The 26,961-nt window shown below is 46.7% G+C and overlaps 9 protein-coding genes across 9 annotated transcripts; 6 read left to right on the forward strand and 3 right to left on the reverse strand.

Moving 5' to 3' along the window:
- Nucleotides 1-952: 952 nt before the first annotated feature.
- Nucleotides 953-3,089, forward strand: EYB26_006267 (uncharacterized protein; the record flags this gene model as incomplete). Its single annotated transcript, XM_054265543.1, has 10 exons — nucleotides 953-1,010; nucleotides 1,274-1,318; nucleotides 1,482-1,557; nucleotides 1,605-1,667; nucleotides 1,728-1,850; nucleotides 1,903-2,064; nucleotides 2,127-2,360; nucleotides 2,409-2,506; nucleotides 2,559-2,624; nucleotides 2,677-3,089. The coding sequence occupies 10 exons, from the start codon at nucleotides 953-955 to the stop codon at nucleotides 3,087-3,089; spliced, it is 1,338 nt and encodes a 445-aa protein (XP_054121518.1).
- Nucleotides 3,090-3,284: 195 nt separating this feature from the next.
- On the reverse strand, nucleotides 3,285-4,328 carry EYB26_006268 (uncharacterized protein; the record flags this gene model as incomplete). The annotated part of the gene is made up of 1 exon (XM_054265544.1): nucleotides 3,285-4,328. The coding sequence occupies one exon, from the start codon at nucleotides 4,326-4,328 to the stop codon at nucleotides 3,285-3,287; it is 1,044 nt and encodes a 347-aa protein (XP_054121519.1).
- Nucleotides 4,329-6,363: 2,035 nt separating this feature from the next.
- EYB26_006269 (uncharacterized protein) lies at nucleotides 6,364-8,684 on the reverse strand (the record flags this gene model as incomplete). Its single annotated transcript, XM_054265545.1, has 11 exons — nucleotides 6,364-6,697; nucleotides 6,768-6,784; nucleotides 6,838-6,958; nucleotides 7,029-7,118; nucleotides 7,216-7,309; nucleotides 7,359-7,413; nucleotides 7,465-7,700; nucleotides 7,760-7,991; nucleotides 8,071-8,248; nucleotides 8,326-8,378; nucleotides 8,442-8,684. The coding sequence occupies 11 exons, from the start codon at nucleotides 8,682-8,684 to the stop codon at nucleotides 6,364-6,366; spliced, it is 1,653 nt and encodes a 550-aa protein (XP_054121520.1).
- Nucleotides 8,685-9,815: 1,131 nt separating this feature from the next.
- On the forward strand, nucleotides 9,816-11,433 carry EYB26_006270 (uncharacterized protein; the record flags this gene model as incomplete). Its single annotated transcript, XM_054265546.1, has 7 exons — nucleotides 9,816-9,902; nucleotides 9,960-10,095; nucleotides 10,149-10,370; nucleotides 10,432-10,499; nucleotides 10,548-10,930; nucleotides 10,995-11,062; nucleotides 11,138-11,433. 7 exons carry the CDS (start codon nucleotides 9,816-9,818, stop codon nucleotides 11,431-11,433), a joined length of 1,260 nt encoding a protein of 419 aa, XP_054121521.1.
- Nucleotides 11,434-16,098: 4,665 nt separating this feature from the next.
- Nucleotides 16,099-18,008, forward strand: EYB26_006271 (uncharacterized protein; the record flags this gene model as incomplete). Its single annotated transcript, XM_054265547.1, has 4 exons — nucleotides 16,099-16,182; nucleotides 16,256-16,559; nucleotides 16,613-17,409; nucleotides 17,472-18,008. 4 exons carry the CDS (start codon nucleotides 16,099-16,101, stop codon nucleotides 18,006-18,008), a joined length of 1,722 nt encoding a protein of 573 aa, XP_054121522.1.
- Nucleotides 18,009-18,601: 593 nt separating this feature from the next.
- Nucleotides 18,602-19,456, forward strand: EYB26_006272 (uncharacterized protein; the record flags this gene model as incomplete). The annotated part of the gene is made up of 3 exons (XM_054265548.1): nucleotides 18,602-18,889; nucleotides 18,947-19,369; nucleotides 19,424-19,456. 3 exons carry the CDS (start codon nucleotides 18,602-18,604, stop codon nucleotides 19,454-19,456), a joined length of 744 nt encoding a protein of 247 aa, XP_054121523.1.
- A 695-nt stretch (nucleotides 19,457-20,151) lies between these two features.
- On the forward strand, nucleotides 20,152-21,690 carry EYB26_006273 (uncharacterized protein; the record flags this gene model as incomplete). Its single annotated transcript, XM_054265549.1, has 1 exon — nucleotides 20,152-21,690. The coding sequence occupies one exon, from the start codon at nucleotides 20,152-20,154 to the stop codon at nucleotides 21,688-21,690; it is 1,539 nt and encodes a 512-aa protein (XP_054121524.1).
- A 362-nt stretch (nucleotides 21,691-22,052) lies between these two features.
- Nucleotides 22,053-23,200, forward strand: EYB26_006274 (uncharacterized protein; the record flags this gene model as incomplete). The annotated part of the gene is made up of 4 exons (XM_054265550.1): nucleotides 22,053-22,236; nucleotides 22,293-22,297; nucleotides 22,357-22,455; nucleotides 22,520-23,200. 4 exons carry the CDS (start codon nucleotides 22,053-22,055, stop codon nucleotides 23,198-23,200), a joined length of 969 nt encoding a protein of 322 aa, XP_054121525.1.
- A 494-nt stretch (nucleotides 23,201-23,694) lies between these two features.
- On the reverse strand, nucleotides 23,695-26,710 carry EYB26_006275 (uncharacterized protein; the record flags this gene model as incomplete). The annotated part of the gene is made up of 5 exons (XM_054265551.1): nucleotides 23,695-23,772; nucleotides 23,821-24,018; nucleotides 24,070-25,337; nucleotides 25,428-26,385; nucleotides 26,435-26,710. 5 exons carry the CDS (start codon nucleotides 26,708-26,710, stop codon nucleotides 23,695-23,697), a joined length of 2,778 nt encoding a protein of 925 aa, XP_054121526.1.
- Nucleotides 26,711-26,961: the final 251 nt, after the last annotated feature.

Consider the following 26,961-nt stretch of genomic DNA (forward strand, 5'->3'; position numbering starts at 1 on the left):
ATGACGACCCTCAATACACCGTTGCCACCAAGTCCAACCAAGCGGCCCATCTCCAACTCGTTGATCTGATACTCTGTTCATATTGGATCCCGACTTGAATCTGCCTCCTCACAGCGTCAACATTGAAGTGGCCACCGTTGCTGCGTTGTCGAACTAATGGCCAATCGAGCATTGCATGAATTGAAGCTGCCACTCACTAATGTGCCTAGGTTGGTATACAATGTAGTAGAAGTAGGTACCCCGCTGTCTAAGCTCTCGGCGGACACCTAACTTTAGATCATTAGACTGCTGGGTCAGATGGCTGTTGATCGTTTGATTAGCCAGGTGAAAAGCAGACACTACGTATGTGGTATACCACAAATGCGGAGAGCAAACCGCAAGGCGAGTTGATGAGTTGAAGGTGGAAGTAGAAAAAGAAAAAAAAAAAAAATAGTGTGCTGCATGCAATAAATAGCACACAGGCGGGTTCTAGAAGCCTCAAAGAAGGCCTGGAGAGAGCCCCGTGATCGGCTTGGGTCGCTCCTGCCTTGTCAGCACCACCACACCACACCACAGAGAAACCATCACCCGAGTCTACAATACTTCAACTCACTAGCATCGTTTTTCTTCCAAGTACGGAGTACCTCTGTCAAGTCAAGTGCTCCTCTTGTTACTAGTAGCCTTACTTCCAAAGTTCATCCGTCGTCATAGGAACAAGTCCGTTGTGGGGACGAACCACTTATCTTACCCCTCCAAAGTCCAAGGGCTTATATAACCGAAGCAGCAATTTCATAACATCTCCAAGGAATTCAACAGCAGCAGCAACAGCTCACTCACGATCGCTAATCTCGGCTCCTCAAATTCCTCTCATTCGGCCGTTCTCGCAGACAGGGAGTTATTATGAATCATCATTCATCGATCGTCGCCTCCTGAAGTCAAGCCATCGTTGCCCGAACAGAATCAATTTGACACGATGAGCACGGTAGTGGACGCCGAGACGGCTAGAAATCTGTCTCTCTTCCGTCCTTTGGGTAGGTAATCTAAGTACGATTTCATTAGCTTGCTGCGTCTCTGCCAGCCAGTCGGAACCCTTTCAGCCTCCTCGTGCTGCATCCACTGGTTTGGATGCGCGACGCCCTGTCGTCTCCATATTTTATCACGTGCACGTTTCCTCTTGGCTGGTCTTCAGAGTTCAGTTGCTCCTGTCGTTCCGTTTTATTTTCAATATGGAGTAACTTATTATGGAGTATACAATACCTGGACTTTCATTGGTTGCTAACGATACGTACTATAGGATACCAACGAAATTCATGTGGTTATTGCAAGTCTGAAGATGGCAGTAAGTACATGCTATATTGTTATTTCACCAATATTCACCACTTGGCATTGTATGCTGTGTCGCGCATACTACGTATCTTCATTTCCGTTTCATCAACACCGCATATTCTGCAATACCCCTCTTGGACCAAAATGATACAGCCCTAACCCTAATTGATGCATAGGTGCTTCGTACTATGCAAGTTCGGTGTCGGTTCGGCCTGAACATTACGAAGAGCTAGTCAAGAGGGGATGGAGAAGGTATGACTTTCAATGTCTGGGAAGTGGATGCATACTTACATGTACAGGTCGGGAACGTTGTATTACAAGCAAAACTTGCAGCGCTCATGTTGTCCGCACTACACATTGAGGTCGGTCTGCTGACATTTGTTGATGAACATTGTAATGCCAAATTACTAACATCTTAACAGGCTTGATGTATCTGAATATCAAGCAAGACGAGATCAGCGCAAAGCCATCAACCGATGGAACAAGTATGTGCTGGGCCAGGAATATATCCGGAAAGCTGCAATGCTCGCTCCAAAGAGTCGAGAGTAGGTCTACTCCTATTTATTCTCCTAGAGTCCCTCTAACAACGATTGGTAGGGAAAAGAAGCAGCGAAAAGAGAAATTCGATGTTGTCAAGGCAGTCCACGAGGCCGAATATTCCAACTTGAAACGACCCATAGACCCAAAGACCAAGCAGCCGATCGAGCCCGCGCATAAGTTTGAGGTTTCCATAGAGGGTGATTCAATCTCACAACGAAAGTAAGCTTATCGCCATTTGGACTTTTGATTTAGACAAACCGGGTATTGATTGAACGTCTTAGATATGAAGTCTTCCTCAAATACCAACAGGCCATCCATAAAGAGTCCACGGACAGATGGAAGAGTGCAGACTTTAAACGGTTCCTCTGTTCCGGATTAAAACGGAATACACCAAAGGAAGGTTCTGGAGAGAAGAGACTGGGGTCGTGGCATCAATGTTACCGTTTGGACGGACTTTTGATTGCGGTTGCAGTCTTGGATCTGCTTCCTGAGGGCGTGAGCTCTGTATATCTATTGTGAGTCACCAAGACATTTAAATGGGAGAATTTGGCTGATATGAGTAGCTACGATCCCGAGTTCGGTGACTGGGAGTTTGGCAAATTGAGTGCTTTGAGAGAGATAGCATTTGCGCTAGAGGAAGGCTACAAATATTACTACATGGGTAATTTCTTGTTCTTGCTTGCATTGAGAATGACCTACTGACGTGTTAATAGGCTACTATATCCATTCCTGCCAGAAGATGCGATATAAAGCTCTTTACCGGCCACAATACATTCTAGGTAAGTCATTCTAATATCCTAACATTAAGAATAGTATGCTGAATAATTAAAGACCCAGAAAGCATGACCTGGGATCCTCTCGAGGGCGAACTGGTAGCCAAACTCGACAAACGCAAATACGTCTCCTTATCCCGTGACCGCGCTCGTAAACTTGCATCGTCCGAATCAAACCAAAACGAGGAAGACAATGAAGATGAACTTCCCGAACTCGTCAACGAAGAAGCGCTATCACTTTTCTCTATCGGTATGCCCGGCGTCTTGACAGCAGAGGAAGTACTGAGTCAAATGGATCTTGATCACTGGCTCTTGCTCGTTCATGGCACATTTGTCCACATGGAGGATTTGGTTGGATGGGAAACTGCGCAAATCACGGATGCACAGAGTGTCAAGGGTATCGTTGGCGAATTGGTGGCTGTATTGGGGGTGGAGGTTGCTAAGAAGAGTGCCTGTGTTCTCTTTGATTAGATTCTATCAAGTTGATAGCTAGTCTATCAGATCAAAAAGGATAAATTTTGAGTAAATATGTCCGAATGAACTATAAATTTGTGCACAAGTGTATGTATGTACATGCAGATCCCAATAAAGTAAACAAAACCCAAATCTACAACTCCAGTATGCAATGCGCCGATTACACAACCTCTGGCTATGCAGAAACTATAACTAATGCATTAATTCAATAGGCGGTCTAGCAGTATGCGCGAAAACCTTCTTTCCCTCTCCCTCCGACGAACCAATCATAAGTTCGTCGTCATCGATATCTGCATCTTCGACAATCGAGGTATCCTCCACCATGACAGCGGGTAAGTTGGGTGATCCGCCGTGATCGTTCGGGTGATAGATCAGGGTACTTGAGCGACTGCGTCTAGCACCTTCGGCCGATGAAGGCCATGACCCATTGTTGCGCGCAACACTAGGAGTGCTCTCCCGCTGGGTACCCTCTGACGAAGAAGTGACCGAAACAGGTGAAATGGGGTCGCTGCTATCAGACTGATGCTGCGTCCCCAACCGGGCAAGCGCATCAGCCAAGTCACTAGCATGAACCTCTTTGTTGGGAGGTTCCTCATTGCGCATCACCCATCCATGCGGCGGACTGGGAGGCGGGCTAATGAAAAACATCTTTTGCGACTGCGGTGCTTCCAGTAATTTCTTCCTCTTGGCTTCTTCTGTATTCTCGATGGGCGTGGGTTCGCCAAAGTAAATACGAGCGCGAACCCCGCATTCGTCAAAAACTGTCTTTGTTGATTCGAAGAGCTGTCGGACTTTGATGGCGTCCTCAACAGTCATGAATGAGCAGACGATTCGTCGGAAGCTGGGGAGGGGCGAAAAGGAGTTCAGAGCGGCGACGGCAGTAACTTTCTCGCGGAGGGAGGCTAGGGAGGCGGGTTGGAAGACGAGGAGATTTTGGAGTTCGGTTATGATGAGTGTGTTGCTGGGGGGGCTTGGTCGGGAGAGAGGTGGTAGATTTGAAAGGTCTAATGACAGGGAAGGTTTAGACCTGGGCGAGGAGGAGGGATCTGAGTTGACTTGCAGGGAAGCCATTTTGCTGTTGTTGCTTTTGGTGCTTTTGTGTTCTTCTGACAAGAGTCGCAGTTTCTTCGACAAGGTATGAAGTTGTTCTAGCGAAGAGGAAGAGTGCGACAGCTTGCGAGTTCTGGACGTTGAAGATGGAGGAGAGTTGATCTGTTGGAAGGTTGCCACCGTCATCGCCGCAGATAAGCCGATAACAAGGCGCTAGTCCTAATCGGCACAGCGAGCGGTCTAGATCTGAGCAGCCCCCTGAAGATTCTTTCTTTTTTGCTTTCTTTTCTTTCTGTTCCTGACTAAGAACCAGCAGAGGTTTCTTTAGGGCTTTTTGTCCTTGCTTGCACTGTTTTGGATTCTTTGCTTGATGAATGACTTGCTTGATGGTTCTGCATCCATCCTTTTATATTCTCCTTGTGTACCACACGCCCATCTTGCCGCAGGGTAGCCCGGTGGCGCAGCAGCCAGTCGGCTTCTTTCGCATCTACCAGTATTGGAGCATGCTCAGGGCAGATCACTTGGATCGCCTCAAACACCTTTCCCCACAAAGTTGGCTGTGTAGAAGAGCCCAGAGATTACACCTTGCCGTATGCAGAAGGAGAGCGGATGGCTTCTGCCTGCGTTGGCCACTTGGCACTTGCTGCACAGGCTTAGGTACGTACCGTAACTGATTATGCTGGAGACTAGAAGGGGCTGCACGGCCACACTTCCCTCGATGCCCGCTGTGGCGCAGGACAAGTCATTCAACGCTTTCAACCACTTTGCCAATCTTCACTCTCTTTCCAATCGTCTTCCAATTTTCAGGCAAGATAATGATGCATAATACTCTTTCAATGCATAACTCCATTGCCCTATTACAAGACTCGTATAGCTACATCCGCGTGCGAAGCTCAGCCAGGGTGGCGTCGTCATGACCCAACATTGTACGTACTTGGCATGGAACTATCAAAAAAGTCAACAACACAGCCTCACAACCAACACCATCTCAACAACCGTTCCAACAAATCCGGGCACCATGCCTTTCTATACCCAGAAGATACCCCTCAGCTTGACTGAGTCAGTCGCGGCTCGCAAACTGCAAAATATTTGACTAACTGAGTGTTGAAACTGCTGGACAGGGCGAGGCGCTCGCTGTATGGCACTTGCGCCATGCTTATGGCGATGCTTATCGTCTGTAGTCAGGTACTGCATACACAGCCAAGGCATTCCCAGGCAGCTTCATTATCAAGACAATGCGAAGAATGGTTAGTAGAACCTAGATTTACTTGCTATGGCGAATCTCCACCCTGGTATGGGTACAAATCGTAGTTTCATATCCGAAGAGTACGCAAGGTGCAGCTGGCGCAGCTGCAATTAGCAAGATGACTTACGAATACGACGAAATGATGCATTGACCACATCTTGTTTCAGTAGGGCTTCAATAGTAGCCTCACGGGCCAGAAGATTCGGCTACCCATTATTTCTATTCAGCTTCCATCTCTACCAGATAGCGGAAGTCGACTCCCTTCCAGCGTCTCCGAGATATGTCGTTACTGCGAGCTTCGGTCAGAGGTAAAGTCTCTGAAATCATCTGAGTGATAGCCAAGGAATGCATCCTTGGTACTTGGGGCAAGTGCTTCACGCCTCCCGTCGTGACGACTGCACAGCCTCTACACACTCGGCCGAATTGACAGACAGGATGTCCCTGCATTCAGGACTCAATATTGGCAACTATTTAACTAGTTTACGTCAAGATATGAGAATTGATGCTTTGAACAAACAAATCAAATAACTACGCGTCTTTTGAACCATTTTATATCATTACATTCTCTGGCTTGCCCGTTATCAAGCCATATCATTGCGACCTAGCGCTGGATTTATACAGATTTACGTACTTCTCTCTATTCCTACATATGTAATTAGGAAAAAGAACATCGCCTAAGATGCCTGCATTCCGTATCTCACTACCTCATACAAACATGACTAGCAAGTCAGCTTGTATTTTTAATACGTACTGGGGCCTACATACCGATCCTGAAATCTTAAATGCGAGGATTTCTGACCACCTTTATGAAAATGAGATCATAGGAGTAAGTAAACAACGGCTTTCAGCAGTCGACTCTTCTAGAGGCACAATAAAAATGGGTTGGCTCCGATGTATTGTAAATATTTTATGAATGTAAGTCTTCGTCTTGTATAGTTAAAAAAGCATTCCATCTACAAAAGAAAATCCACTCCCTCAAATCTTCGCTTCCCTCTCCTCCTTCAACTTCACAGGCAAGAGCCGCCTTAAAATCTTCCCAGTGGGCGTCTTCGGCAAAGACTGCAAGTGGAACACACCTCCTCTCAGTCTCTTATAACCCGCCAGCTGGTCATCTATCCAGACCCTGATAGCGTCGAGGACCTTCTGCTTCTCGCTATCTGTAAGCCCTGCCCTGTCAGGAGTTAGGCTCACATAAGCTAGAGGAACTTCAGTGGCTTGAGCATCGTTGTAGACAGCACAGACTGCAGCGTCGATTACGTCTGGATGTCGCAGGAGTATGTCTTCGAGTTCGGACGGGGCAACTTGGAAACTACGTCGTCATAATCGACCGGATTAGTAGGTAGGCAGCTAAACGACTTGGTTGTATTTTCTCAACATACCCCTTGTACTTGATCATCTAGACAACTGTTAGTGAAAGTAAAAATTTCTAGTGAGGAAGAGATAAAATACCTCTTTAAGCCGATCAGTCACCCAAAAATTCTGATGCTCGTCCACTCTCAGGATGTCTCCCGTTTTGAGCCATCCGTCCGAGAAAGTCTGTTCTGTCGCTGCTTTGTCGGCAACATAGCACCTGCAAGTTTGATTAACGGTTCTGTATACTGGGCTTTGGCTAATAGAGATTATCTTGGGAAAACTCTCACATCATTACTGTCGGTCCGCGGATCCATAATTCGCCCTCTTTCCCGGAAGTGACGTCGGATCCTGTCTTTGGGTCTACTAAGCGCACCTCCCTGTAGGTTTACTGGCATTAGCAGTAAGTTATTCAAGATGGTCGACTGCCGCAAGACAGTAGGTAGACTGTAATCCAGATTGCTTCATGCAACGTACATTCCAGGAAGAACCTTGCCAACACATCCAAAAGCACTCTCTTCTTCTTCTATCTGGTGTATGACGCCTCCCGTCGCCTCGGAGAGTCCATAACCTATGCTGAAGTTAGCGTATTTGATGGTTGTTGATGTGAAGCTGTGTACCTTGGCAGATACTCGTGTGCGGAAGCCGCTTTTTGAGCAGAAGCTGCACGGATTTCTATTATTATTTAGCATGGCCCGATAGATCCAGTCGTCTGCAGGGACGTACTTTTAAAGGTGCAGCGGAGATGACAATTCGTTTCAACGCAGACAAGTCATATTTTTGGGCAACGGGCGATGCAGCTAGGGCGAGGGCTACAGGGGGAACAATATGTAGGTCTGTGACCTTTAGCTCGCTCGACTTTTTGCAAAATGTCTCGAGGTCAAATGCGGGAAGACCGCAATAGAGCGCCCCAACCCACATGCCAACTACCACTGATACGGATAGGCCATATATATGGCAATCTGACAGTCGATAGAGTGTCAGCATGTCAAGATACGAATAAATTGGGTGACGAGCTTACAGGGCGCAAAAAACACTTCGCGAACAGTGTAATTGACTCGGGCTGGCATTGAAATCCGCAACATTATAGCATTCATGATAATGTTGTAATGAGAGAGTTGCACGCCCTTCATTTTTCCAGTTGTTCCAGAAGAAAAACATATGGCGCTAGGCACATCTTTGGAACTTCTGCCTTGGAGATCGAAGGGTGGGAGAGTTTCTTCGGCCTTTGTGCCAACAATGTCATTTGGGAACTACTGCATGTAAGTAAAATAGTCCAAATTGCAATAAAATCTAAATTTTTGTCTCTTGAGAAATAGTGTCATCACTCACTTGAGGTAGATTCTCCACCTTGCTGAGTACCGTCAAAACCTTTGTCTCGGTCATCGAATTCGAAGCCAATGCAGCTTGGACATCGTCGAGCTTCGGCACAATGGTGGCGATGTGAGTTGGCTTGACGATCTGAAGCAAGTGCGAAATATCCTTTTGTGTCGCTGATACATTAAGAGGACTACATGTTCCTTTGATTAATAGCTGAACGAGGCACATTCAATCCTGATTCAAGTCTGGGAACACTACTATACTCACGCAAAAACGGCGCCCGCCCACCACGTCGCATGAGCTAGAATCACAAAGTCATTCTGCGTTTCCGATCAGCCTCCCTCCTTAGAAGAACATCTCTGGCGATCGTATTGTGCACTCACGGAGTTGGTAACCAAGGCCATCAAGACATTGCCCGGCTGGAGTCCCCAGTTCCGCAAACCCCAGGCTGCACGAGCAGCATCTTGGCGAAGCGAGCCATATGTAATGGGCTGTTTTGAGATTGTGTCCACATGAACAATCTTATCCGCCGGTACCTCGTCCGGGTTGTATTGCGTCATGAACTGCGCAATCGAGAGATTGGCGGTGCTGTCTGTCGGCAAGACGGGTGACTGGTAAGATGGCATCTTTGCTGAGGTTTGACCTTTGCCTGGGATTCCTCCGGACCAACCAGATGTAGTTTCCCGTTCGATCGGCGGTTATGAGGGAGAGACCTGGTGAAGCTTCTCAAGACAGATGTCGCTTATGTAAAATACAATTGGGGCGAATCGCATTGCAGTGCCGTGGGGGCCCGGCTGCTGGTGCATTCATCCGGAATTCTAATAATGGGAGGGACTGCCTGAGAAGTGTGGAGAGTGCTCCGAAGACTAGTTAACTAACTAGTTATTTCTCTTCCACTCCGTACTAGTTATTAATTCGGAAAGATCTAGACTGGGTTAAGCCTTCAGGGTGTGCACTAGTAGTCGGAGTACACACTCCCTCCCGGTTCGAGACCTTTACCGATTCTGGAAAAGCACACAGAGCTGGGTGCGTATTGGCTAAGCTAATACCGCCTGCCACAGACCTAGACGTCCATGAAGTTCATGTGTGTGGTCTTGAGTTCTCCCGTCTAACTTTTGCATTCTCCGTATTCCGTACAGGTCCTTATGGATGCTGGTGTCAAAAGTATTGACAGTATTGGCACCCGGTAGGATTCAGTTAGTGCGTGCTAGCGCGCCAAGTTACCTAATTATATTAGCAAACTGAGATCAATGGGTTGGGGATATGCTATTCGCTCTCACCATTTAACTAACTAGGCAATATATGGGAAGATACAGACGTTTGTTAGGGGGTTCCCATAGTAAATACGAATTAAGCGTCCGTGACGATGGATTCCGGGCCGCTTTGATCCATCCGGCGGCTTTCTAAGTGGAGCAATACGAGGTCTAGGACTTGCCGGACATTGGGAATCCCTCATCCTTTGCAAACTTTCATTCACGTTCGGCCAGCTACGGACTCCATACGTAATACAGTTCAATAACTTCAATCAAATGATCGCATTGCGTCCACGGTTTCGCCCCAGCCAGGGGAGCGAAACTGGATGTGCTCTCAGGGTCTTAGCTGCATATTGCCTTCGAGGCGAATCTCCCTCTTCTCTTCTTGAACCCATACGAGGACGATGATCTACTTAGTTATAACTTATATGTGAGCTACCGATTCCCACTCGACATCAGTTATTCGATACTCCGTGGTTACAATTTCAAAGTGAACATGCAACCATGCGCTTTCCGACAGGCTTGACATACGCAACGGTATTTTTGTATGCCCTGACAAGTGCTGCAGCACAGTCTTTGCCATCATGTTCAGTACGATAGATTCCGACTCTCTATTTTCTATTTTATGGTGCTGACGGAGTATTATAGGCACAATGCCTAGAGGAGACACTCCCCCAATCACCATGTGCGCCAACCAACCAGACCTGTATATGTACCGATGCTATTTTCCAAGAGGAACTGGCTGGTTGCGTGGCGGCGAATTGCACCACCAAGGAGATTCTAAGTATGCAAGCCAACACAACTTAACTGTATGTCTAGTCATGCTGACGAGTATAGCCACACTTAACATCACGAACACAGAATGCGGAGTGCCGGTGCGAGATATGACGAGTCCGAGTATTATTGTCCCGAGCGTAGGATATATCGTTTTGCTATTTCTTGCGTCGAGAATATACACACGTTTGGTGATGGTGCCGGGCTCCAAGTTGGGATGGGATGACTGGACGGCTATTGCACTGGGGGCTGTCATGGTGGCAGTGAATGCAGGCTCTATATTGCGTAAGCACCCCTATCGCATGTTAGAGAAGCATGGGTCCTGGATATCCTAACAAGTCGACAGTTGGGCAAGCTGGTCTGGGAAAAGACATATGGACCCTGGAGTTCGACAAAATCACGCAAATCCTGAAGGTATGGCACGACCTGACACGACCCAATTGACCCGACTAATCACAGCAGATTTACTACGTCCAAGAGCTCCTCTATGTCACTGCCATCACTCTTACCAAAATCTGCTTTCTCCTCTTCTACCTACGCATCTTCCCCAACTCGGGGATACGCTGGCTTATTAATGCAACTACCGGTGTTGTGATTTGCTACGGCATTGCCTTTCTTTTTGCCTTCATCTTTCAATGCTCGCCCATTTCTTTTAATTGGGTGGGCTGGGATGGAGAGCATGAAGGGTCATGCGTGGACAAAAATGCGCTGGTCCTGGCGTCAGCGGCAGCCAATATTGTCTTCGATTTGTGGGTTATAGCTCTGCCGATACCAACGCTGTTGCACCTGCAAACTTCGACGTCGATGAAGTTTCAGATTATTGTCATGTTCTCCATTGGTTTTCTGTAAGCACCCCATTCCCCAGGGAAACAACCCGAAGACACATACTAATATCATTGTCTGTTACAGAGTCACCGGCGTTAGCATTTACCGCATGGTAATGCTCAAGGTATTTTCCACAAGTTCGAACCCAACATGTACGTCTACACACACACCCACACGACACCTTCCCAAACCCCCATTATTCCATGAATTACCTAACATTATACCAGGGGACAACGCGCCCGGCGGCTACTGGTCCATCGTCGAAGTGGATGTAGGCGTTTTCATCCTATGCCTGCCATCTGCCCGAGCATTACTCCGGCGTTTCTTCCCAAGCGTTTTCGGTTCAACGAACGGAGGTATGGACAGTAACAGCCGGGCAACGAACCCAAGGAAGCCTGGGAGGGCATCAGGCAACCCCTTGGACAATACAAGCTTTGTCCAGTTGATTGAAGTAAACCACGACGGGGAAAGTGCAAAACATTATGCAAGGGAGAGAACGAAAAGTTATGGGGAGGAGTCCTGATGTTTACATGTCATTGTCAACCGCACGCGACAAGCAGCGATGACTTATGTCTATGAGGTTAATACAAACGGTCGGCGTCTGGGACGGTTCTAAGGCTTAGGGGAATTTCAAAATGGTTATATAAAAGTCAATTATACATGTATCAATACCTCGTCGATTTGTCTGGGTTTCATGTGTTTGTAACGGAGCTAGGATATCAGGGTGAAGCGTATGGCATAGAAAACTAACAAGATGTCAGTTGAAAAAGAGAAACTAATCTACAGGGGAGCAAGCCCGTATTTATGCTTGCGCAGGGCTTGCTCCAGAGCATGATTCCTAATCGAGCATATCTACAAAATCCGTACAAGGATCGTAAACAAAAGCCTGCACAACATGACAGATTCTTCTTTGTTGTCCAACTGTACATTACTTTAGGCTCTATGAGAAGATTTTTAATAGGCAAGTAGTACCTAGATGCCCCCGGGACATCCCACGACAATTTTGTTTTCATCTTGCAAAAATCTCAAGGTTCTAAGACTAATTTCCACCTTGGCTGATCATCACAATAATGCCAGCCACAAGATATTCCGAGCCAGTACCCAAGGGCGCAATTTCGATGCAGTCAATGCGATCAAGTAAAGAGGCTTTTTAGAGCAAATTCAACATTCAAGACTTGAGGGGGACATGGGCGAAGCCCACTTTATCCGATATACTGATGATGATGAAATAATACTGGGCATTGCAATAGATGAGCTTTTCAGGAAATCGATGCCATATTTGCCACAGCTGAGCGATCAGGGCAAGCTGTTACTTCAAGCACGAAGAGTAGCAGTTGATACATGGAGTTCCCCAGGGTACATGTAGCAATCTGTCTAGCATACCGCTCCCGAGGTACCTATATTGCTCGATATATTTGTCTTCTGAGAGTTAAGCTTTGGATTGTATGAAGAAATATCCACGGATAAAAGTAGTTGTTACACTTTTTTGGCTCGTCTCTTACAGTATCTTTACACCAGAACTGCCATCTGAGATGAGTCTTGAATAAAGTGTATGCATTCAAGGGCCCTTCGTCAATGAATTCTGCTCTTGGAGGAATCTTGACTGGCGATTATGCATGGTTAATCGGAACCTAGAGCTATATTATCACTGTTAACTTGCTTGCTATACTAGGTCTGTCGTTGTGTATGAACTTATTCTTATAGATGTCTCAATGTGCGGTTGATAGAACCTAACATGACAACAGTTTAGTTGAGATCTGTTCATCGTTTGTATAAGTCAATAAAACCCCATTAGGTTATTTGATACTGTAAAGAAAGTCTGAGACACTTCGAACCAAATCTTCGTTCCATACCAATGCTCTATCTAGATAAAGTGGTAATCATGCTGATAGATTATGCAAGACGTGAGATGCCACCCTCCACGATACTGCTACGACGAGATGACACGATCCAGAGCAGAGCTTGTGTGAAATATCCTGTTGATCGAGTAAAGGGAGGCCATCAAAGAGGCCTGGATTGATAAAGATGCTTCATCTATGGGGAGTGCATATTGCGTGCGCCCTAATCACGTACACACCATGATTATATTCTGAGCCAAATATCAGCAGGGAAAAACGCCCTTGAGGATATGAGAGCACATGGACGCATGCAGTTGCTGGCTGCAGACTGCAGGCTGCATCCGGAGGAACATGCCTTCTTGGACGTCCATTCTTGGCTAATACTTACATGGGCTATAATAAGGACAGGCATTCTTCTTGAACAGTATCTACAGAATATGAGATATTCTACCGTGGAGATGATGAGATATGGTTGCGGGCCCGACTTTCTATGTCATGAAGTATCATCAACGTCATAAACTGTGCTTTCCTTACGTCGATGTTGGCCTTTGGTGATTCTACGATTCTTGAGGAATCCGAATCACTGGGGAAAGCCCTGAGACAGACCACTGCACCGGAAACGAGGTTCCGTGGAGGTAATGTATATATATAATTGATATAGGCATATATCAATCATTTTATTGTCACGCAAATAAATGAACCTAGGTATCCGTTATATTGACAATTATGTGTGGAAGACCCCGGTCAAAGTCTGACACGAACCTATCTTGTCCGTTCTATCACCCAAAGTTCCTTGATGTTGCTGTGACAATGTCCCAATCACTGATGGTGGCTGTTCTACTTACGTTGGCTGCCCTCTTAGGCAAAAAAATATGATTTCCTATTTCACTCAGCTATAGCCCAGGGGTACTCGCTATTACTTTAAAAACGTGCCTACACAGGTTTGACGATAAAACGGTCGTTCACGGAGAATTCTTTTCTTTGACCGATTCCATCCGGAAAGAAAGACGATGATCTCACTTTGTAATTGAAATGAAAGTCGCGTTATCTTGCTGCGATGAATCCCCTCAAAAGCTTAGACGAGAGATCTTCGCGCACCGTGCACGAGACTGAAGATTAGCATGATCTGTAGTAGAACCTCTCCGGAATCACCATAGTTACCCACGGAGAAGGAGAGATAGAAAAGCAAACGATACTACTGTACAGACTACAGAGTAGAAGTTCTTCGGCAACTCCGGGTCCAGAGACGGTTTCGTGATACTCGCCAAAGATTACTATTATTTCATCCCATGTGGGTGTTCTTTCCAGGTGCGGGCTTCGAGGGTCATTGCTCTAGCTGCTTGTACCAGGTATTGCGACTGGTCAATTCGATAAAATGGGGCGTCTCAAGAACAAGGTCTGACAGTGACAGATAAGTTAACTAGATGTACTAACTAACGGGCCTAACGCTGGTGTGAAACAGCGCTAAGGCTATATCGCAGCCTCTTAATTGATTAGCGCACAGCCTCAAGTCTTGCAAAATGCGCAGACCGCACAGTACGTATGTACTCTGGCCTTGTATTTCAATCAAGGAAAGAAAACTTCTGTGCCAGTTCTCTTTTGTATGCATCTCCGAGAATTGGCCGGTTCTTACGTAGATTTTTGTTCTATCCTCCATAGTAAGCAGGGAATTATTAACCTTGTGCAAGCCTCCTTCATTTCCGGCTAATCAGACAGCACGCTTAATTTACCACAAAGTTGGTGGCACTTTGAAAGACGGACATTGTACCTGAAAGAAGATTTTAGGACAGTCAAGTATTACTATGAGACTGGGCCACAATTAAACACGAGTCGAGGTTTCTGAACGAAAATTATCCAGATGATCGATCGATCGGACGGCGATGCCACTGTCGCCGCAGAGTAAGGTAAGTTCTTACTTATCGCAGATGATTAGGGTATGTCTACACAGGCACTGTCAGCAACTGCGCTGCGCAGGTTACTCCAACACTGTATCGGGACGACCAGTCCGACTCTTCTCTGAGGCATGATGACGGTCAACGACAACGATGTTCCTGATGTTGGTGAGCAGAATGATGATCTTGTTCTAAACACAGTTCGTATCCACGTACTCCGTACACACTGACCATCCGATAGCGCTAAATCCACTAAGAATCCGAAACTTGCCCCTTTGGGTAATTGGGGGGGGGCGTTTGAGTCTAGGCTGTATACATCATAGTAGGTATCGTCACATAACGCATACTACGTAGTAATACGAGTAGTATGGTGAAATACTAAAAAGAAGAAAAAATACTCGTCAAAATGAGGGGTTCGATACAGGGGAGCTGATCATCCCCTCATATCGCAGTTTTCTATTGGACGTTGACTATAGTATCTAGTACTATGTACCCATATCTCGAGGGCAGGATGAAGAATCACTACATGTGCTGAGTATACTCCGTATAGCATAGGCTTCTCAGTTACGAAGCTACACGACGCGATGCCATGCATCTAGAAAAAGGCTGTATGCAGGTGGTCTTGTGATGCGTACGTAGTACTTCTTGGGCAATATTGTGAGTGTTGTCATGGCTTGGGGTCCCTAGGAAACTTTGGAGCTACAGGTCAAATCAACCACTTGAAAGTTGAAAGTATACTACAGAGTATGTAAATTGTAAGTACCTGCATACTTGGATACGCGGGCTATACCAGACCGTTGTATGGAGTAACAGTGCATCTCAATATGGGCCGCATTCTGGTCGCCACCTCCATCCCTAACTATATAGACTGCGGCTTAAGTAGACATGGGCCAATCACAGCATGCCTCCAAATTGAGGTCATAGCTCGTATTACCAGATAGATTGGTGTGGATACGTAGAATCAATGAGCAATCAATGAGAGACAAGCTACAGCAAAAAATGGCAGCGATTACCAAATGCAGACTTGAGAGGGGTTCAACGGACACATTAAACTTGTCCTGCATTTCTCATTTAGGAATAGATAGGAATCATTGTTTCACTTTGTGAACAATCTAGTACGGAGTACTTTCGTGCCTTTCTAGCTGCAGGCTGTAAACAAGCCTTGCTTCACTTTTTCCAAGGGTTCCGGATGACTATCTGACAGCTAGGTGGGCCTGGAACTGTCTGGTATCAGTTTCATGACCGGAGGAGATTTTCATCAATCCCCCAAGCCTAAAACCCACACCAAACCAAGCAATCATCAATAGCCCTTTACCATGGCGGTGGAACAGTCTCGTGGGAGATATTTTCAGGTTACTTATTAACCTGTCTAGTCTCCACCCCCCTAGATTCCCTCATTTCAACACCAAGCGAGACCAATAATCAGTATACATACAGTATACACACAACGGCTTCATAATGGGGTTCGTGCCGGAATCTCCGTCGAGCTTCTATATTTCATTTGGTCTGAACAACCTTGTTGCTCAAGAGACACGGGTCGAGGTCCGTTGCCGTCTATCCTTCCTTCACTTTCCCACCGGAATTCGACCGTATAACATACTGATACATGTGATAGATCAAACCGACGGGCTCCCCGGATGACTCTCTGATGAGCTCAAATAGCCCAACAGAACGGCTGAAGAACCAGGTCTGGCCAGCGTTGAAAAAGGGAATATCGAATAGTCTAGCAGAAGGCACTAAAATACCGCGCAAGCGTCACGATAACCAGCCGTCAAATGCAGTACTGCCATCCGTTACCTTCCAGCCGAAGCAGTTGAAGAAAGCAGCAAGCGGATCGTTGTCTGAAAGGCGGGATATTGCTCTGGCAGAGTTGGGCATTATCCCAATGCCGTTGGGTCTGGGGCCTCGGATGGACTCACGTGAGTATACCTTGAGATTCTGACTGCAGAGCCGACAAACTGACGTTCTTTAGCTACTATCCCCGGAAGAATTCCCGTTCACGGAAGATCGAATAGTGCACCAGGATCGTCCGCCAACCAGACACCTTTCGCAAGGTCGATCCAGGAGCCTATCTCAGAACCACTGATACTCTTCTCAAAAACAGATCTTGATATCAAAAAGTCTCTTGCCAAAATTGAAGAGCTACAGGATACTCCCGGAAGCCAATCTGCACCCGAGAGTGTGCCACCATGCGACCTAAAAGAAACCTCATTCCTCTCGAATAACGAAGTTTCAGAAGTTCAGGAAGAAGACAAACCACCAGCAGTACCACCCAAGTCGCCCCGTCTAATCAATCGTGCAATGATGCCCCTACCAAATATAGTCGAGGCGCGTCTAATCGCACCGAAAGCTAGTGACAGCAGCCTGCGGCCCCGAGCCTCAACGGCGATAGAAATCCGGCCACGTCGGCACATCGTGGAATTGCATCGTCGCAATGAAAGCACTCCAGTTGCTACAGTACCAAAGATCCAGATATCAAAACCCAGCCAAAGGATGGCCAAACTCAAACATGAGGCGGGCGAATCAGCACTGCAAAGCCAAGATCGCTCAAAGAGGAGGCGTAGCCTGCTTGGAGCTGGAGTTAGAACATCCAAGTCATTCGTCGTGACTGAGAAAACCAAGTTTACTCAGTTACCTGTTGGGTTCAATCTGCCAGATGCAAAGTCACAATTCACATCATCCGACGTTGAGAAACTGCGCGACCAGGCCCAGACCCAAGCTGAGAAATTCAAGGTTCTGCAATACCAGGAGGTAAAATCATTATCAAAGGTGAGTCGCCCCCTTCCAGACCAAAATTACTCATAACGACTTGCTAACGGTAACTGAAATAGGAGCTTCGATACCTCGATGCCCGTTGCGATTACCTCCAAACCACAACCAAAGCACTCCGTGCTAGACGTAACCGCCTCCACGAGAGAGTGATAGCCGAGCTCCGCTCCTCCCGATCAGCCAGCATCTCGCGCCAGAATATATTAGAACAGGAAGAAGCCTTGGGACAACTCGACAAGTCAATTGATGAGTGGATAGCCAAACTCGAGCGAGTCGACAATAGGAGGACCCGGGTTCGGCAAATGCTTCTGGAACATATCGCTGCCTCTCTTATACTGTCTGCCTCTTATGAGAATCTGAGTTCAAAGCAGGATGTTCCAGCCATTCAAAATGAGGTCGAGGTCGAAGTCAGCGCCCTCGACATCCAGTTTGATGAGGTTGCTAGCGTGGCCCGCGAGTCGATCAAGATATACGCAGATTATGGTGTATATGGCGACGGCGAAATGGCGGATTTACTTGCTGATATTGAGCGGCAAATGGAAACGATGACTGGTTCTCGCCGACCTCCTTCGTTTTCAGAGCATAGTATAGTGGCTTAGGCCAAAGAGTCTTGTCTTTTCTCCCGAGGCCGTGTTGACATGTGCCTCGAATATTCACTTCATGTCTACTTGATTGATAATGACGATTACCCCAGTAGTTTCAATTTTTATGACATCTCAGTCTCTACTGACGTGACATATGCCATTTATTATTTACCTTCTTTTTTCATTTCTTTTTGTTAGCGTGGATAATGCATCTCAGACAGACAATTAAATAATTTCTTACATGACTAGGCGATTTTTTGTGTACTTAATTAAACGATTCCTTCATCCCACGGCCCTCTATCCGGCCAGAATGTATGTAGACTCTTTCCATGATGGTATAGGTGATGATTGAAAAAGACAGAGTTGGATGGTGAAGTTAAGGAGTCAATATGGAAACTTTGGAAAGCCAAGTTAGGGCAAAGCGCGGGTTACATAATCTCGGCATCTCGGCAGATGGTTCTTCCTTGCGTCATTTTTCCGAAAAAGTTATGCCATCGCTCTGGTTATCCCAAACCGTCTGTACAATGAATCAACTCTACACTCCATCAATCACACGACCTTCTGCTTTCTCTTTTTAGTTACTTAATTGACGATTTTATACGATAAAAATGTTGCATCGAACAATTCTTAGACAGCGCCGCGCTGTGTTCTCTTCGATAAACAGAGCTTCAGTTCCGTCATCATCGTCATTGAGACAAAGCTCGCCATTCCAACAGCTCACCTTGAAACAAGCTTCTTTCAGATTTACACCCCGCTCATACTCTACAGAAAATGGAGCAAAGAAAGAGGATGCTCAGAAAGAGACCGGCGAAGGCGCCGAGACTGCAACAGAGTCTCCTGAGGATGCTCTGAAGAAGGAGCTTGAAGCAAAGAACAAGGAAGTCGTTGAATTGAAGGTATGTCGGAGCTAGCGAACTTCTCATGCGCCCAGAGCTGACAGAGTTCTTGTATAGGACAAATACATCCGCTCCGTCGCCGATTTCCGCAACCTCCAAGAGCGAACAAAACGTGACATGGACAACGCCCGCTCGTTCGCCATTCAAAAATTCGCTGTCGATCTTCTCGAATCAATTGACAATTTCGATCGCGCTCTCTCCGTCGTTCCTGCGGATAAACTTACCGATGGAGCTGATGCCAACAAGGATCTCCTGGAGCTTCACCAGGGATTGAAGATGACCGAGAGCATCCTATTGAACACGCTCAAGAAGCACGGACTTGAGCGCTTCGACCCTTCGGACGCCACAGATGGAAAGACTTCCAAATTTGACCCCAAGATTCATGAAGCGACTTTCATGGCCAAGGTAGAGGGCAAGGAGAATGGCGACATTATGTTTGTTCAGAGCAAGGGTTATAGCTTGAACGGTCGCGTTTTGCGGGTGAGTCACCCATCCTATTGTTAGGACTATAGCAACTGACGTTTATTATTCAAGGCCGCCAAAGTCGGTGTTGTCAAGAACGATTAAGCGCCATTTTCGATCCTTCTCATCTCATCCCCTTCTCACTCGGCCGTGACCGATATTTGATCGCGACGTGTATATGACTTTCTACTCAAAACTGTACAATATCTTTCGAAATGCGCTTCGTCGGGGACGACTTTCAACATCTTCGGTTATACTTGACTCGGTCGACTCATAGCCTGATTACCGAGCTTATCTCTGTACTATATACATCGTGGGAAAATCTTGTCGAATTGTTCAATGGTGGTTTAATGCGCAATTTTCTTATGTTCTCTTCTCTCTCCTCTCTGCAGCATTTTATATAGCACGGCGCATGACTGTCTGGATTCGGATTTCTCAGTTGGGTGTTGGCATATGAAAAGCAATTAAATAATGATCCTGTTCTCTAATGATATCACTGATTGTGTCTTTGGATGGATTCGGGGTACTGAGGATGATCTCATGTGGGTGCGCATTCAGCAAGTAGAACTATTGAATCGGCAAATTCTAAGCATCAGATTGACGCCATCTGAAAGATTTTACAAATTCTTTTCTCTTATTGTCTTGCAAAAAGTTGTTGTATGCAGCTATAACTAACTAACTGTGTAGACGGAAGTAAGAAAATTGTGCCGAGCTCCGCCGCATTATTCCTCCGAGCTAGAATTTCGGGTTCGACACGACTGTTTGGATGACTCGACCTCTCACGCCAAAGCATCGCCAAAATGAGGCTCCTCGCTACCGGCAGAGCTCTTAGGGTCCATCGCTCACGATGGTCAATCAACCGAGTCAATGGCCAGGGGGCTTGCGCATTGTTTACAGCAACTGTTGCGAACCGCCCCAGGCTTAGGTATTCAAGCTCATCTCAAGCACCAGAGCAAAAGCCAACAGCGTCGGCAACAGCGACACCAAATCCAGCGACTACGCACTCGACACTAGGCGCAAAGACGACAGGCACAATTACGGTGGAAGACAAAACATATCCAACGGATCAATGGACGAACGCAACCTCTTCTATCCTGTCCCACGTCTCCAAACGACTATATTCGCAGGAGAACCACCCGCTATACATAACACGAAAATTAATCGAGACCCAATTCTCCGGTCCAACATATGGAAACTATACCGAAAAGAACCCCGTTGTCACAACAGTCCAGAATTTTGATGTCCTGGGATTTCCAGCAGATCATCCCGGACGCAGTCGAACCGATACTTATTACGTGAACGAGAAGACCGTCCTACGAACGCATACCAGCGCACATCAAGCAGAATATTTTCGTCGCATGGCAGAGGAGAACAGTACGGAGGATGGGTATACAGTTGCGGCCGATGTTTATCGAAGGGATGCAATTGATAGGAGTCATTATCCGGTGTTTCATCAGATGGAAGGAGCCCGATTGTGGAAGCGTACGCCAGGCATGACTGCATCAGAGAGTGCGGCCAGAATTCTCGAGGATCTCAAGAAATTACCCACGCATGGTGTCGAGGTTGAGGACCCGAACCCGGTCACGCATTCCGAACGCAATCCACTACAGTCAGACTATCATTCTGAAGAAGAAGTCGAGGCAATCGCAGCCCATCTCAAACGGAACCTAGAGCTTTTAGTTGTCAGGATTTTCTCCGAAGCTTCCAAGGTGTCCCAGGCCTCTGGTGCGCAATCTGAACCTTTGAAGATTAGATGGGTAGAGGCATACTTCCCCTTCACTAGCCCGTCCTGGGAACTTGAGGTGTTCTGGCAGGGTGATTGGCTCGAGGTTTTAGGCTGCGGAGTCATCAGGCAAGAATTACTCAATAACTCTGGCGTTCCCGATCGAATCGGTTGGGCATTTGGACTTGGCCTGGAGCGTATTGCGATGCTTCTCTTTGAAATCCCAGACATCCGTTTATTCTGGTCCAAGGACGCTCGGTTCCTGTCGCAGTTCAAAGACGACAAGATTGTCCGTTTCCAGCCCTTCTCCAAATTCCCCGAATGCTACAAAGATGTTGCTTTCTGGTTAAACTCGGCTACGTCAAGTGCCGCTGGCGGCGCTGTCCCTTTCCACGACAATGATATGATGGAGATTGTCCGAGAGTGCGCCAAGGACATTGTGGAGGATGTCAAGCTAGTAGATGAGTTTGTGCATCCGAAAACCGGACGCAAGAGTCTATGTTACAGGATCAACTATCGAAGCCTGGAGCATACGTTGACCAACAAAGAGGTGAATGTGGTTCATGAGCAGGTCCGACAGACATTGGTGGAGAGATTCGGGGTGGAGATCAGATGATCCGTGTATACCTGTGTACCTGTATACCTGTAGACAATTGTATTAGTAGAAGCTATTCTCTCCTGTCCCATTAGTGTATATACCATGCCTTTGAATACAATTTCACGAAGTCCAACGGGCCAAAGTGTAAACATTGATCTCATATCGGCTATTCAAATAGGCCCGAACATAGCCAGAGCGGACGGACAAGAAGCCGAACCGATTCCGCAGTGGACCTCCCGCCGCCGCTCGGCCAATGGGAAAGCCTCAAAAAAGAAATCGAGTTTATCGCTCAGCTTCAATCTCACATTCAATTGTCACGGATATATCGACAGATTGCGCAGCAATCGGAATGTATAAGATTCTCGGCCATAGTGCACACAATGGCAGTGGGCACCAGCGTCAAGACAGAGCTCATGCCTGCCGCAACTGAGCAGCAGCGGCCACAACCACAACTCCAACAGCTACAACAGCAAAAGAAAGTGGTGAAAAAAATCCATTATCCATTCTGGTTCGGCGGCTCAGCCTCATGTTTTGCTGCTGCTGTTACGCATCCATTGGACCTTGGTATGTTCTTTCTTCTTCCTAGCCGTCCAAGTGATACAGACTAACGTGGTTTACAGTGAAGGTAAACCTCTACGTGAATCCTCGCGGATGTACTCAGTCTAACAGCGAACGCCATGAAAGGTCCGATTACAAACCCGCGCTCCCAATGCGCCCAAATCAATGCTGGGCACGATCGTCCATATCGCTAAGAACAATGGTGTTTTGGGGTTATACAGCGGCGTATGTCCGGCATCCAGCACTCGATTGACAAGGTACAAGATACTAACTAAAGTTTGGTGTTTAGCTTTCCGCCGCCATACTTCGACAAATGACATACTCAACAACCCGCTTCGGTATATACGAAGAATTAAAATCTCGCTTCACCGACCCGAACACTCCCCCCAAAACGCTGAGCTTACTCTGGATGGGCTGTGTATCAGGCTTCATAGGTGGAATAGTCGGTAACGGAGCCGATGTGCTGAATGTTCGGATGCAACACGACGCCTCATTACCAGCACACCAACAACGGAACTACAAACACGCCATTGATGGCTTCATTCGCATGGCCCGCGAAGAAGGTACAACCGGTTTGTTTCGCGGCGTATGGCCAAATTCGACCCGGGCAGTGCTCATGACAGCCTCCCAGCTCGTCTCCTACGACATTTTCAAACGTATATGCACCGACCAACTCGGCATGCCGGATAGTCTCTCGACGCATTTTACGGCGTCAATATCAGCGGGCTTTGTGGCGACAACGGTTTGCAGTCCCGTGGATGTGATCAAGACGAGGATTATGACCGCGTCGCCCTCAGAAAGTAAGAGTGGGTTGATGCATTTGTTGCGTGATATATATCGCAAGGAAGGTGTGTCGTGGATGTTTAGAGGGTGGGTGCCGGCCTTTGTGCGTTTGGGACCGCATACTATTGCTACGTTTTTGTTCTTGGAGGAACATAAGAAGTTATATCGCAAGATTAAGGACTTATAATAATAAGTCCGTCCGATTGACTGACTGATCACATTTTTTTGTTCATGTTTGGCAAGATACACATATAGATTTTTTGATGGCTTTTGACATTCTTATTTGAATGGCGCTCGGGATATACGTATTTAGAATCGGTCACTGGTCTTGAAGAGTCGCAAGATTCCTCGCACATGTTCAGACCGTCTTTATTTGTCGCATTTGTGTTTACGCATTCATGTAAATATCTAGGCAGTTACAATATAGAGCTCATGTTTATTCGCAGATAGAGAAATGGTCATTTAGACTCTGTGGATTCGTATACGCTACCTATGCATGAATACTCGAAATCGGAGAGGAAGGGCCGTAAAGTGGTATAATAACATAAACATAATTCACATAAAGCGGAGAGCGAGAATGAGTTGAGAAGCCCGGTATCTAAACAATGAGATGAGTATAAAGCTACAATGATCCAAGAAAAAGGTCTAATATAACCTTCATAGCATGCATCATAGACAGACTCAGCCTGCAAACTCCTCCAATCGTAATGGAACTTTCTTCCATTTCCCATTCTCCTTCACAAACTCGGAGGAGCCAAACTATCATTGTCAGCAGCCACGCTTCAGCGATATGAGAGAACAACGTACAGCACGACTTGTCTTGCGTACAATATCGCTATACTCTTTCCCGTTCCAGTCTTCCGATTGAATCGTAAAATCCGTTTCATCAGGGACTTTTTTGACTGCTCCGAGGAACGAATCCCGATCATGTATACGCTTTCCATTGACGGCCACGACAAAGTTGTTATAAGGCAACAGCGCTTGTTGGCCAGGAGAACCAGACGCCTAATATCATCATCAGACATGTTAATACCAGTAAGGAGAAAAATAACATACCGCACATGTAAATATCAACTCGCTTGGAAAGTGCTGGGTGATATATTTGATATCCGTATAAGGTCTTTGAAAGACCATTCCGAATATGCAGGTCACTCGATCTGTTGAAACATCGGTGGCCAACTTCAACGGAAAGTCGACAACCATTTCTTTGCCATCACGTACGATAAGGAGTTCTGCCGTCTCCTTTTCAGTATCCTCCAGAAAGTCAAAGTCTGTGTACTTCTGGATTCTCTTGCCGTTAATACTAAGCAAGACATCACCATGCCGTATATACTCTGCAACTTCTCGAGTCGCTCTTCGGACGCTAAAGAATCGATGCTGTGCTCCATTAGCACGAATACCGTCCCTGATATACTCGTCAGCCACACCAATCACACGGGCATTCTTCGGTGGAATAACATCCAAGCGAAAGTTGAATCTTTTACGACTCTTTGGTCGATCTCCGGCGAGGATTTTGGGCACAACAGCCGCAATGCCGGTGGCTGGAAGTGCATAACGCCCATTATTTTTCATAACAAGCCAAAAACCCGCGACTTGTTGTGATTCATTCAAGACAACTCCAAAGAGACAAAAATGGGCCAATCCACCGTCAATCTGCACGACATCTAAGACTTCAGCATGCTGTAACGGTGACAGAAATTCGGCAATAAATGTGCCCGTAACCGTGGCCTTTGCTGTGTGAAATATATCTGCACCATCCATTCCAACAAATGTCAACGTATCGAGCTCTTGAGGGATCTCGGTAGCAAGCTGAATTGTGTCTAGAGATTCTGTGCTGGTATTGGTAGGGTCGTATCGAACGAGAACCCAATTTTGTCGGTCGTCCATGTGTACAATCTCACCCAAGACCTCACGGCCATCAATATCAATATAGATGTCACATAGATCATGCGGGCATGTGGTTTTGGCAGCAAAGGCCAGGCCACTGTGTAGAATGAAGCCAAAGCTTTCCAACCTGGTCTCTGAGATTTCGTCAAGATTAACGTACGGCGCAATCCATGTTATCTGCACAAATCGACTTTTGACCTGGAAAAGCCAAGACGTTTTGACCGAACTGACATCCACTACGGTTGTCGGTGACTGGAGGGGCTCACTAGCTGTAGTTGAATCTGAAGTGTCGACGCTAGAATACTCCCATTTTTCGGTGTCAGGGTTATAGTTCGTCAACGTTAACTGGTTCCAGTGGCGGTCAATGGTGATGTGCGTCGTTTGTGGTCGGGTATTAGTTGTTGCATGAGTATACCGCACAAAAACCCTTTCACGATCTACATCACATTAGCCTTTAAGTTGAGATACTTTGATCGTATACATTTAGAAAGGTTTGCCCCAACGTATCAGTGGTTATTCGGCCGTACCTTTGAGTTTGCTCAGAACTTTCTCCCCCTCGATTACATTCCGTGTTGGATGATTGTTGATGGAAGAGATTATATAACTATTGCTTTCGTCTCCCAGGGAAAAGTTGATTGCTGAAGAGGCCAAAAACATGCCTTTAAGCGGTACCTTCCAGCAGACGGCCGTCCTATATGGGACATTGTGAAACGATGCTCCTGAATCATTCAAAATTCGGGTTGGTACAATAGCCAAAAGATCGTGTACGGTAAGGTTAAAAGTGAGCTCCTGTCCAAATCTGATGACGGTGACTTGAATCTTACGCCCAACATTGGCATCCAATAACTCTTCCAGCTCCGTGAAGAGCGCCATAGGCCTTCCATTGATCGAGATAAGTATATCGTTCACCTGTAAAAAGTCAAAGGCTTCTGTCTCCGGAATGATGATTGCAGCAACCAACAACCCATTCCTGTCGGTGTCAAATTCGGCTTGCTTCTCCCGCGAAAGACCCAGCTGCCGGCATTCATAATAAGGCAAACGTTTCCAAACTGTGTGGATTGTTCCTCTTGAAACTGGCTGTTGGCTCACAATATCATTCAAAACATGGACAGGGTGTTGAAGTGGGAAAAACCAATCTAGATGAGAATTGTTGTGACCGCTGACACAAATGCCAATAGCCTCACCACTGAGCGTCAGCAACGGGCCACCAGAACAGCCTCCTTTACCAGCCGCAGAGGCTTGGATGAGTTCGACATTGCTGTCGAAATGTCTCGGCGAAGGGGTGTCTAGTCGCGATATGGTACCCCTTAAAATATTCACTTTTTCGCCACTATCGTTACCAATCAAATAGACGTGAGAACCAACCAGGGCTTTCTCTGGGCTAAGTGTAAGAGACTCCAAATCTAGTGCTTCAAGAGCATCCGGAGGGCACTGCAAGATCGCATAGTCATGCTCGGGATCTCGGTATTTGACATTGAAGTCACACTGTTACGCGTCAGCACAGAACAGAAACTGGACGACTGGAACGGTATACCCGCTCATCGTTGTGAGAGATGATGTATCCCTCACATGGACCGTTTACAGCATGGGCAGCTGTAAAGAACAGACCAAGCTCCTTATTTACCAGAAAGGCACTAGCTTGATATGTTCCTGCCAGGCTCTCTTGGTATGATCGTGTCTGTCGTACGGCAACCTGGACCATGCTCTTGAGGATGTCCCTCTTTAGTGAGCTATCGATCTGTATACTGGCATCGCTAGATTCGGCTGGTGTCATCAGAGAAGCTTGCGAACTAGATGTCAGGGACGACATTGTGTCGTCCAGCTGCCTCTGATACTATATACTTCCGGCCGGGATCTCTTCTATGCGATATCTCCCATGTATCTAGATAATGAGTTTGCTTCGGGCAAGGGGCGAATAGCTTGAGAAGAATAGTTGCGCACTGTGCGACTACAACACCTTAAATATTTATAGAGTAGTAGATGAGTCAAAAGAGTGAATGCACAAAGACGAGGCAGGCAACAACCGTGAAAGGCAGGCAGGGTTTAAATATACTCGTTCGT

The sequence above is a fragment of the Talaromyces marneffei genome, chromosome 4, assembly GCF_009556855.1.
Source record: "Talaromyces marneffei chromosome 4, complete sequence".
Classification (NCBI taxonomy): domain Eukaryota; kingdom Fungi; phylum Ascomycota; class Eurotiomycetes; order Eurotiales; family Trichocomaceae; genus Talaromyces; species Talaromyces marneffei.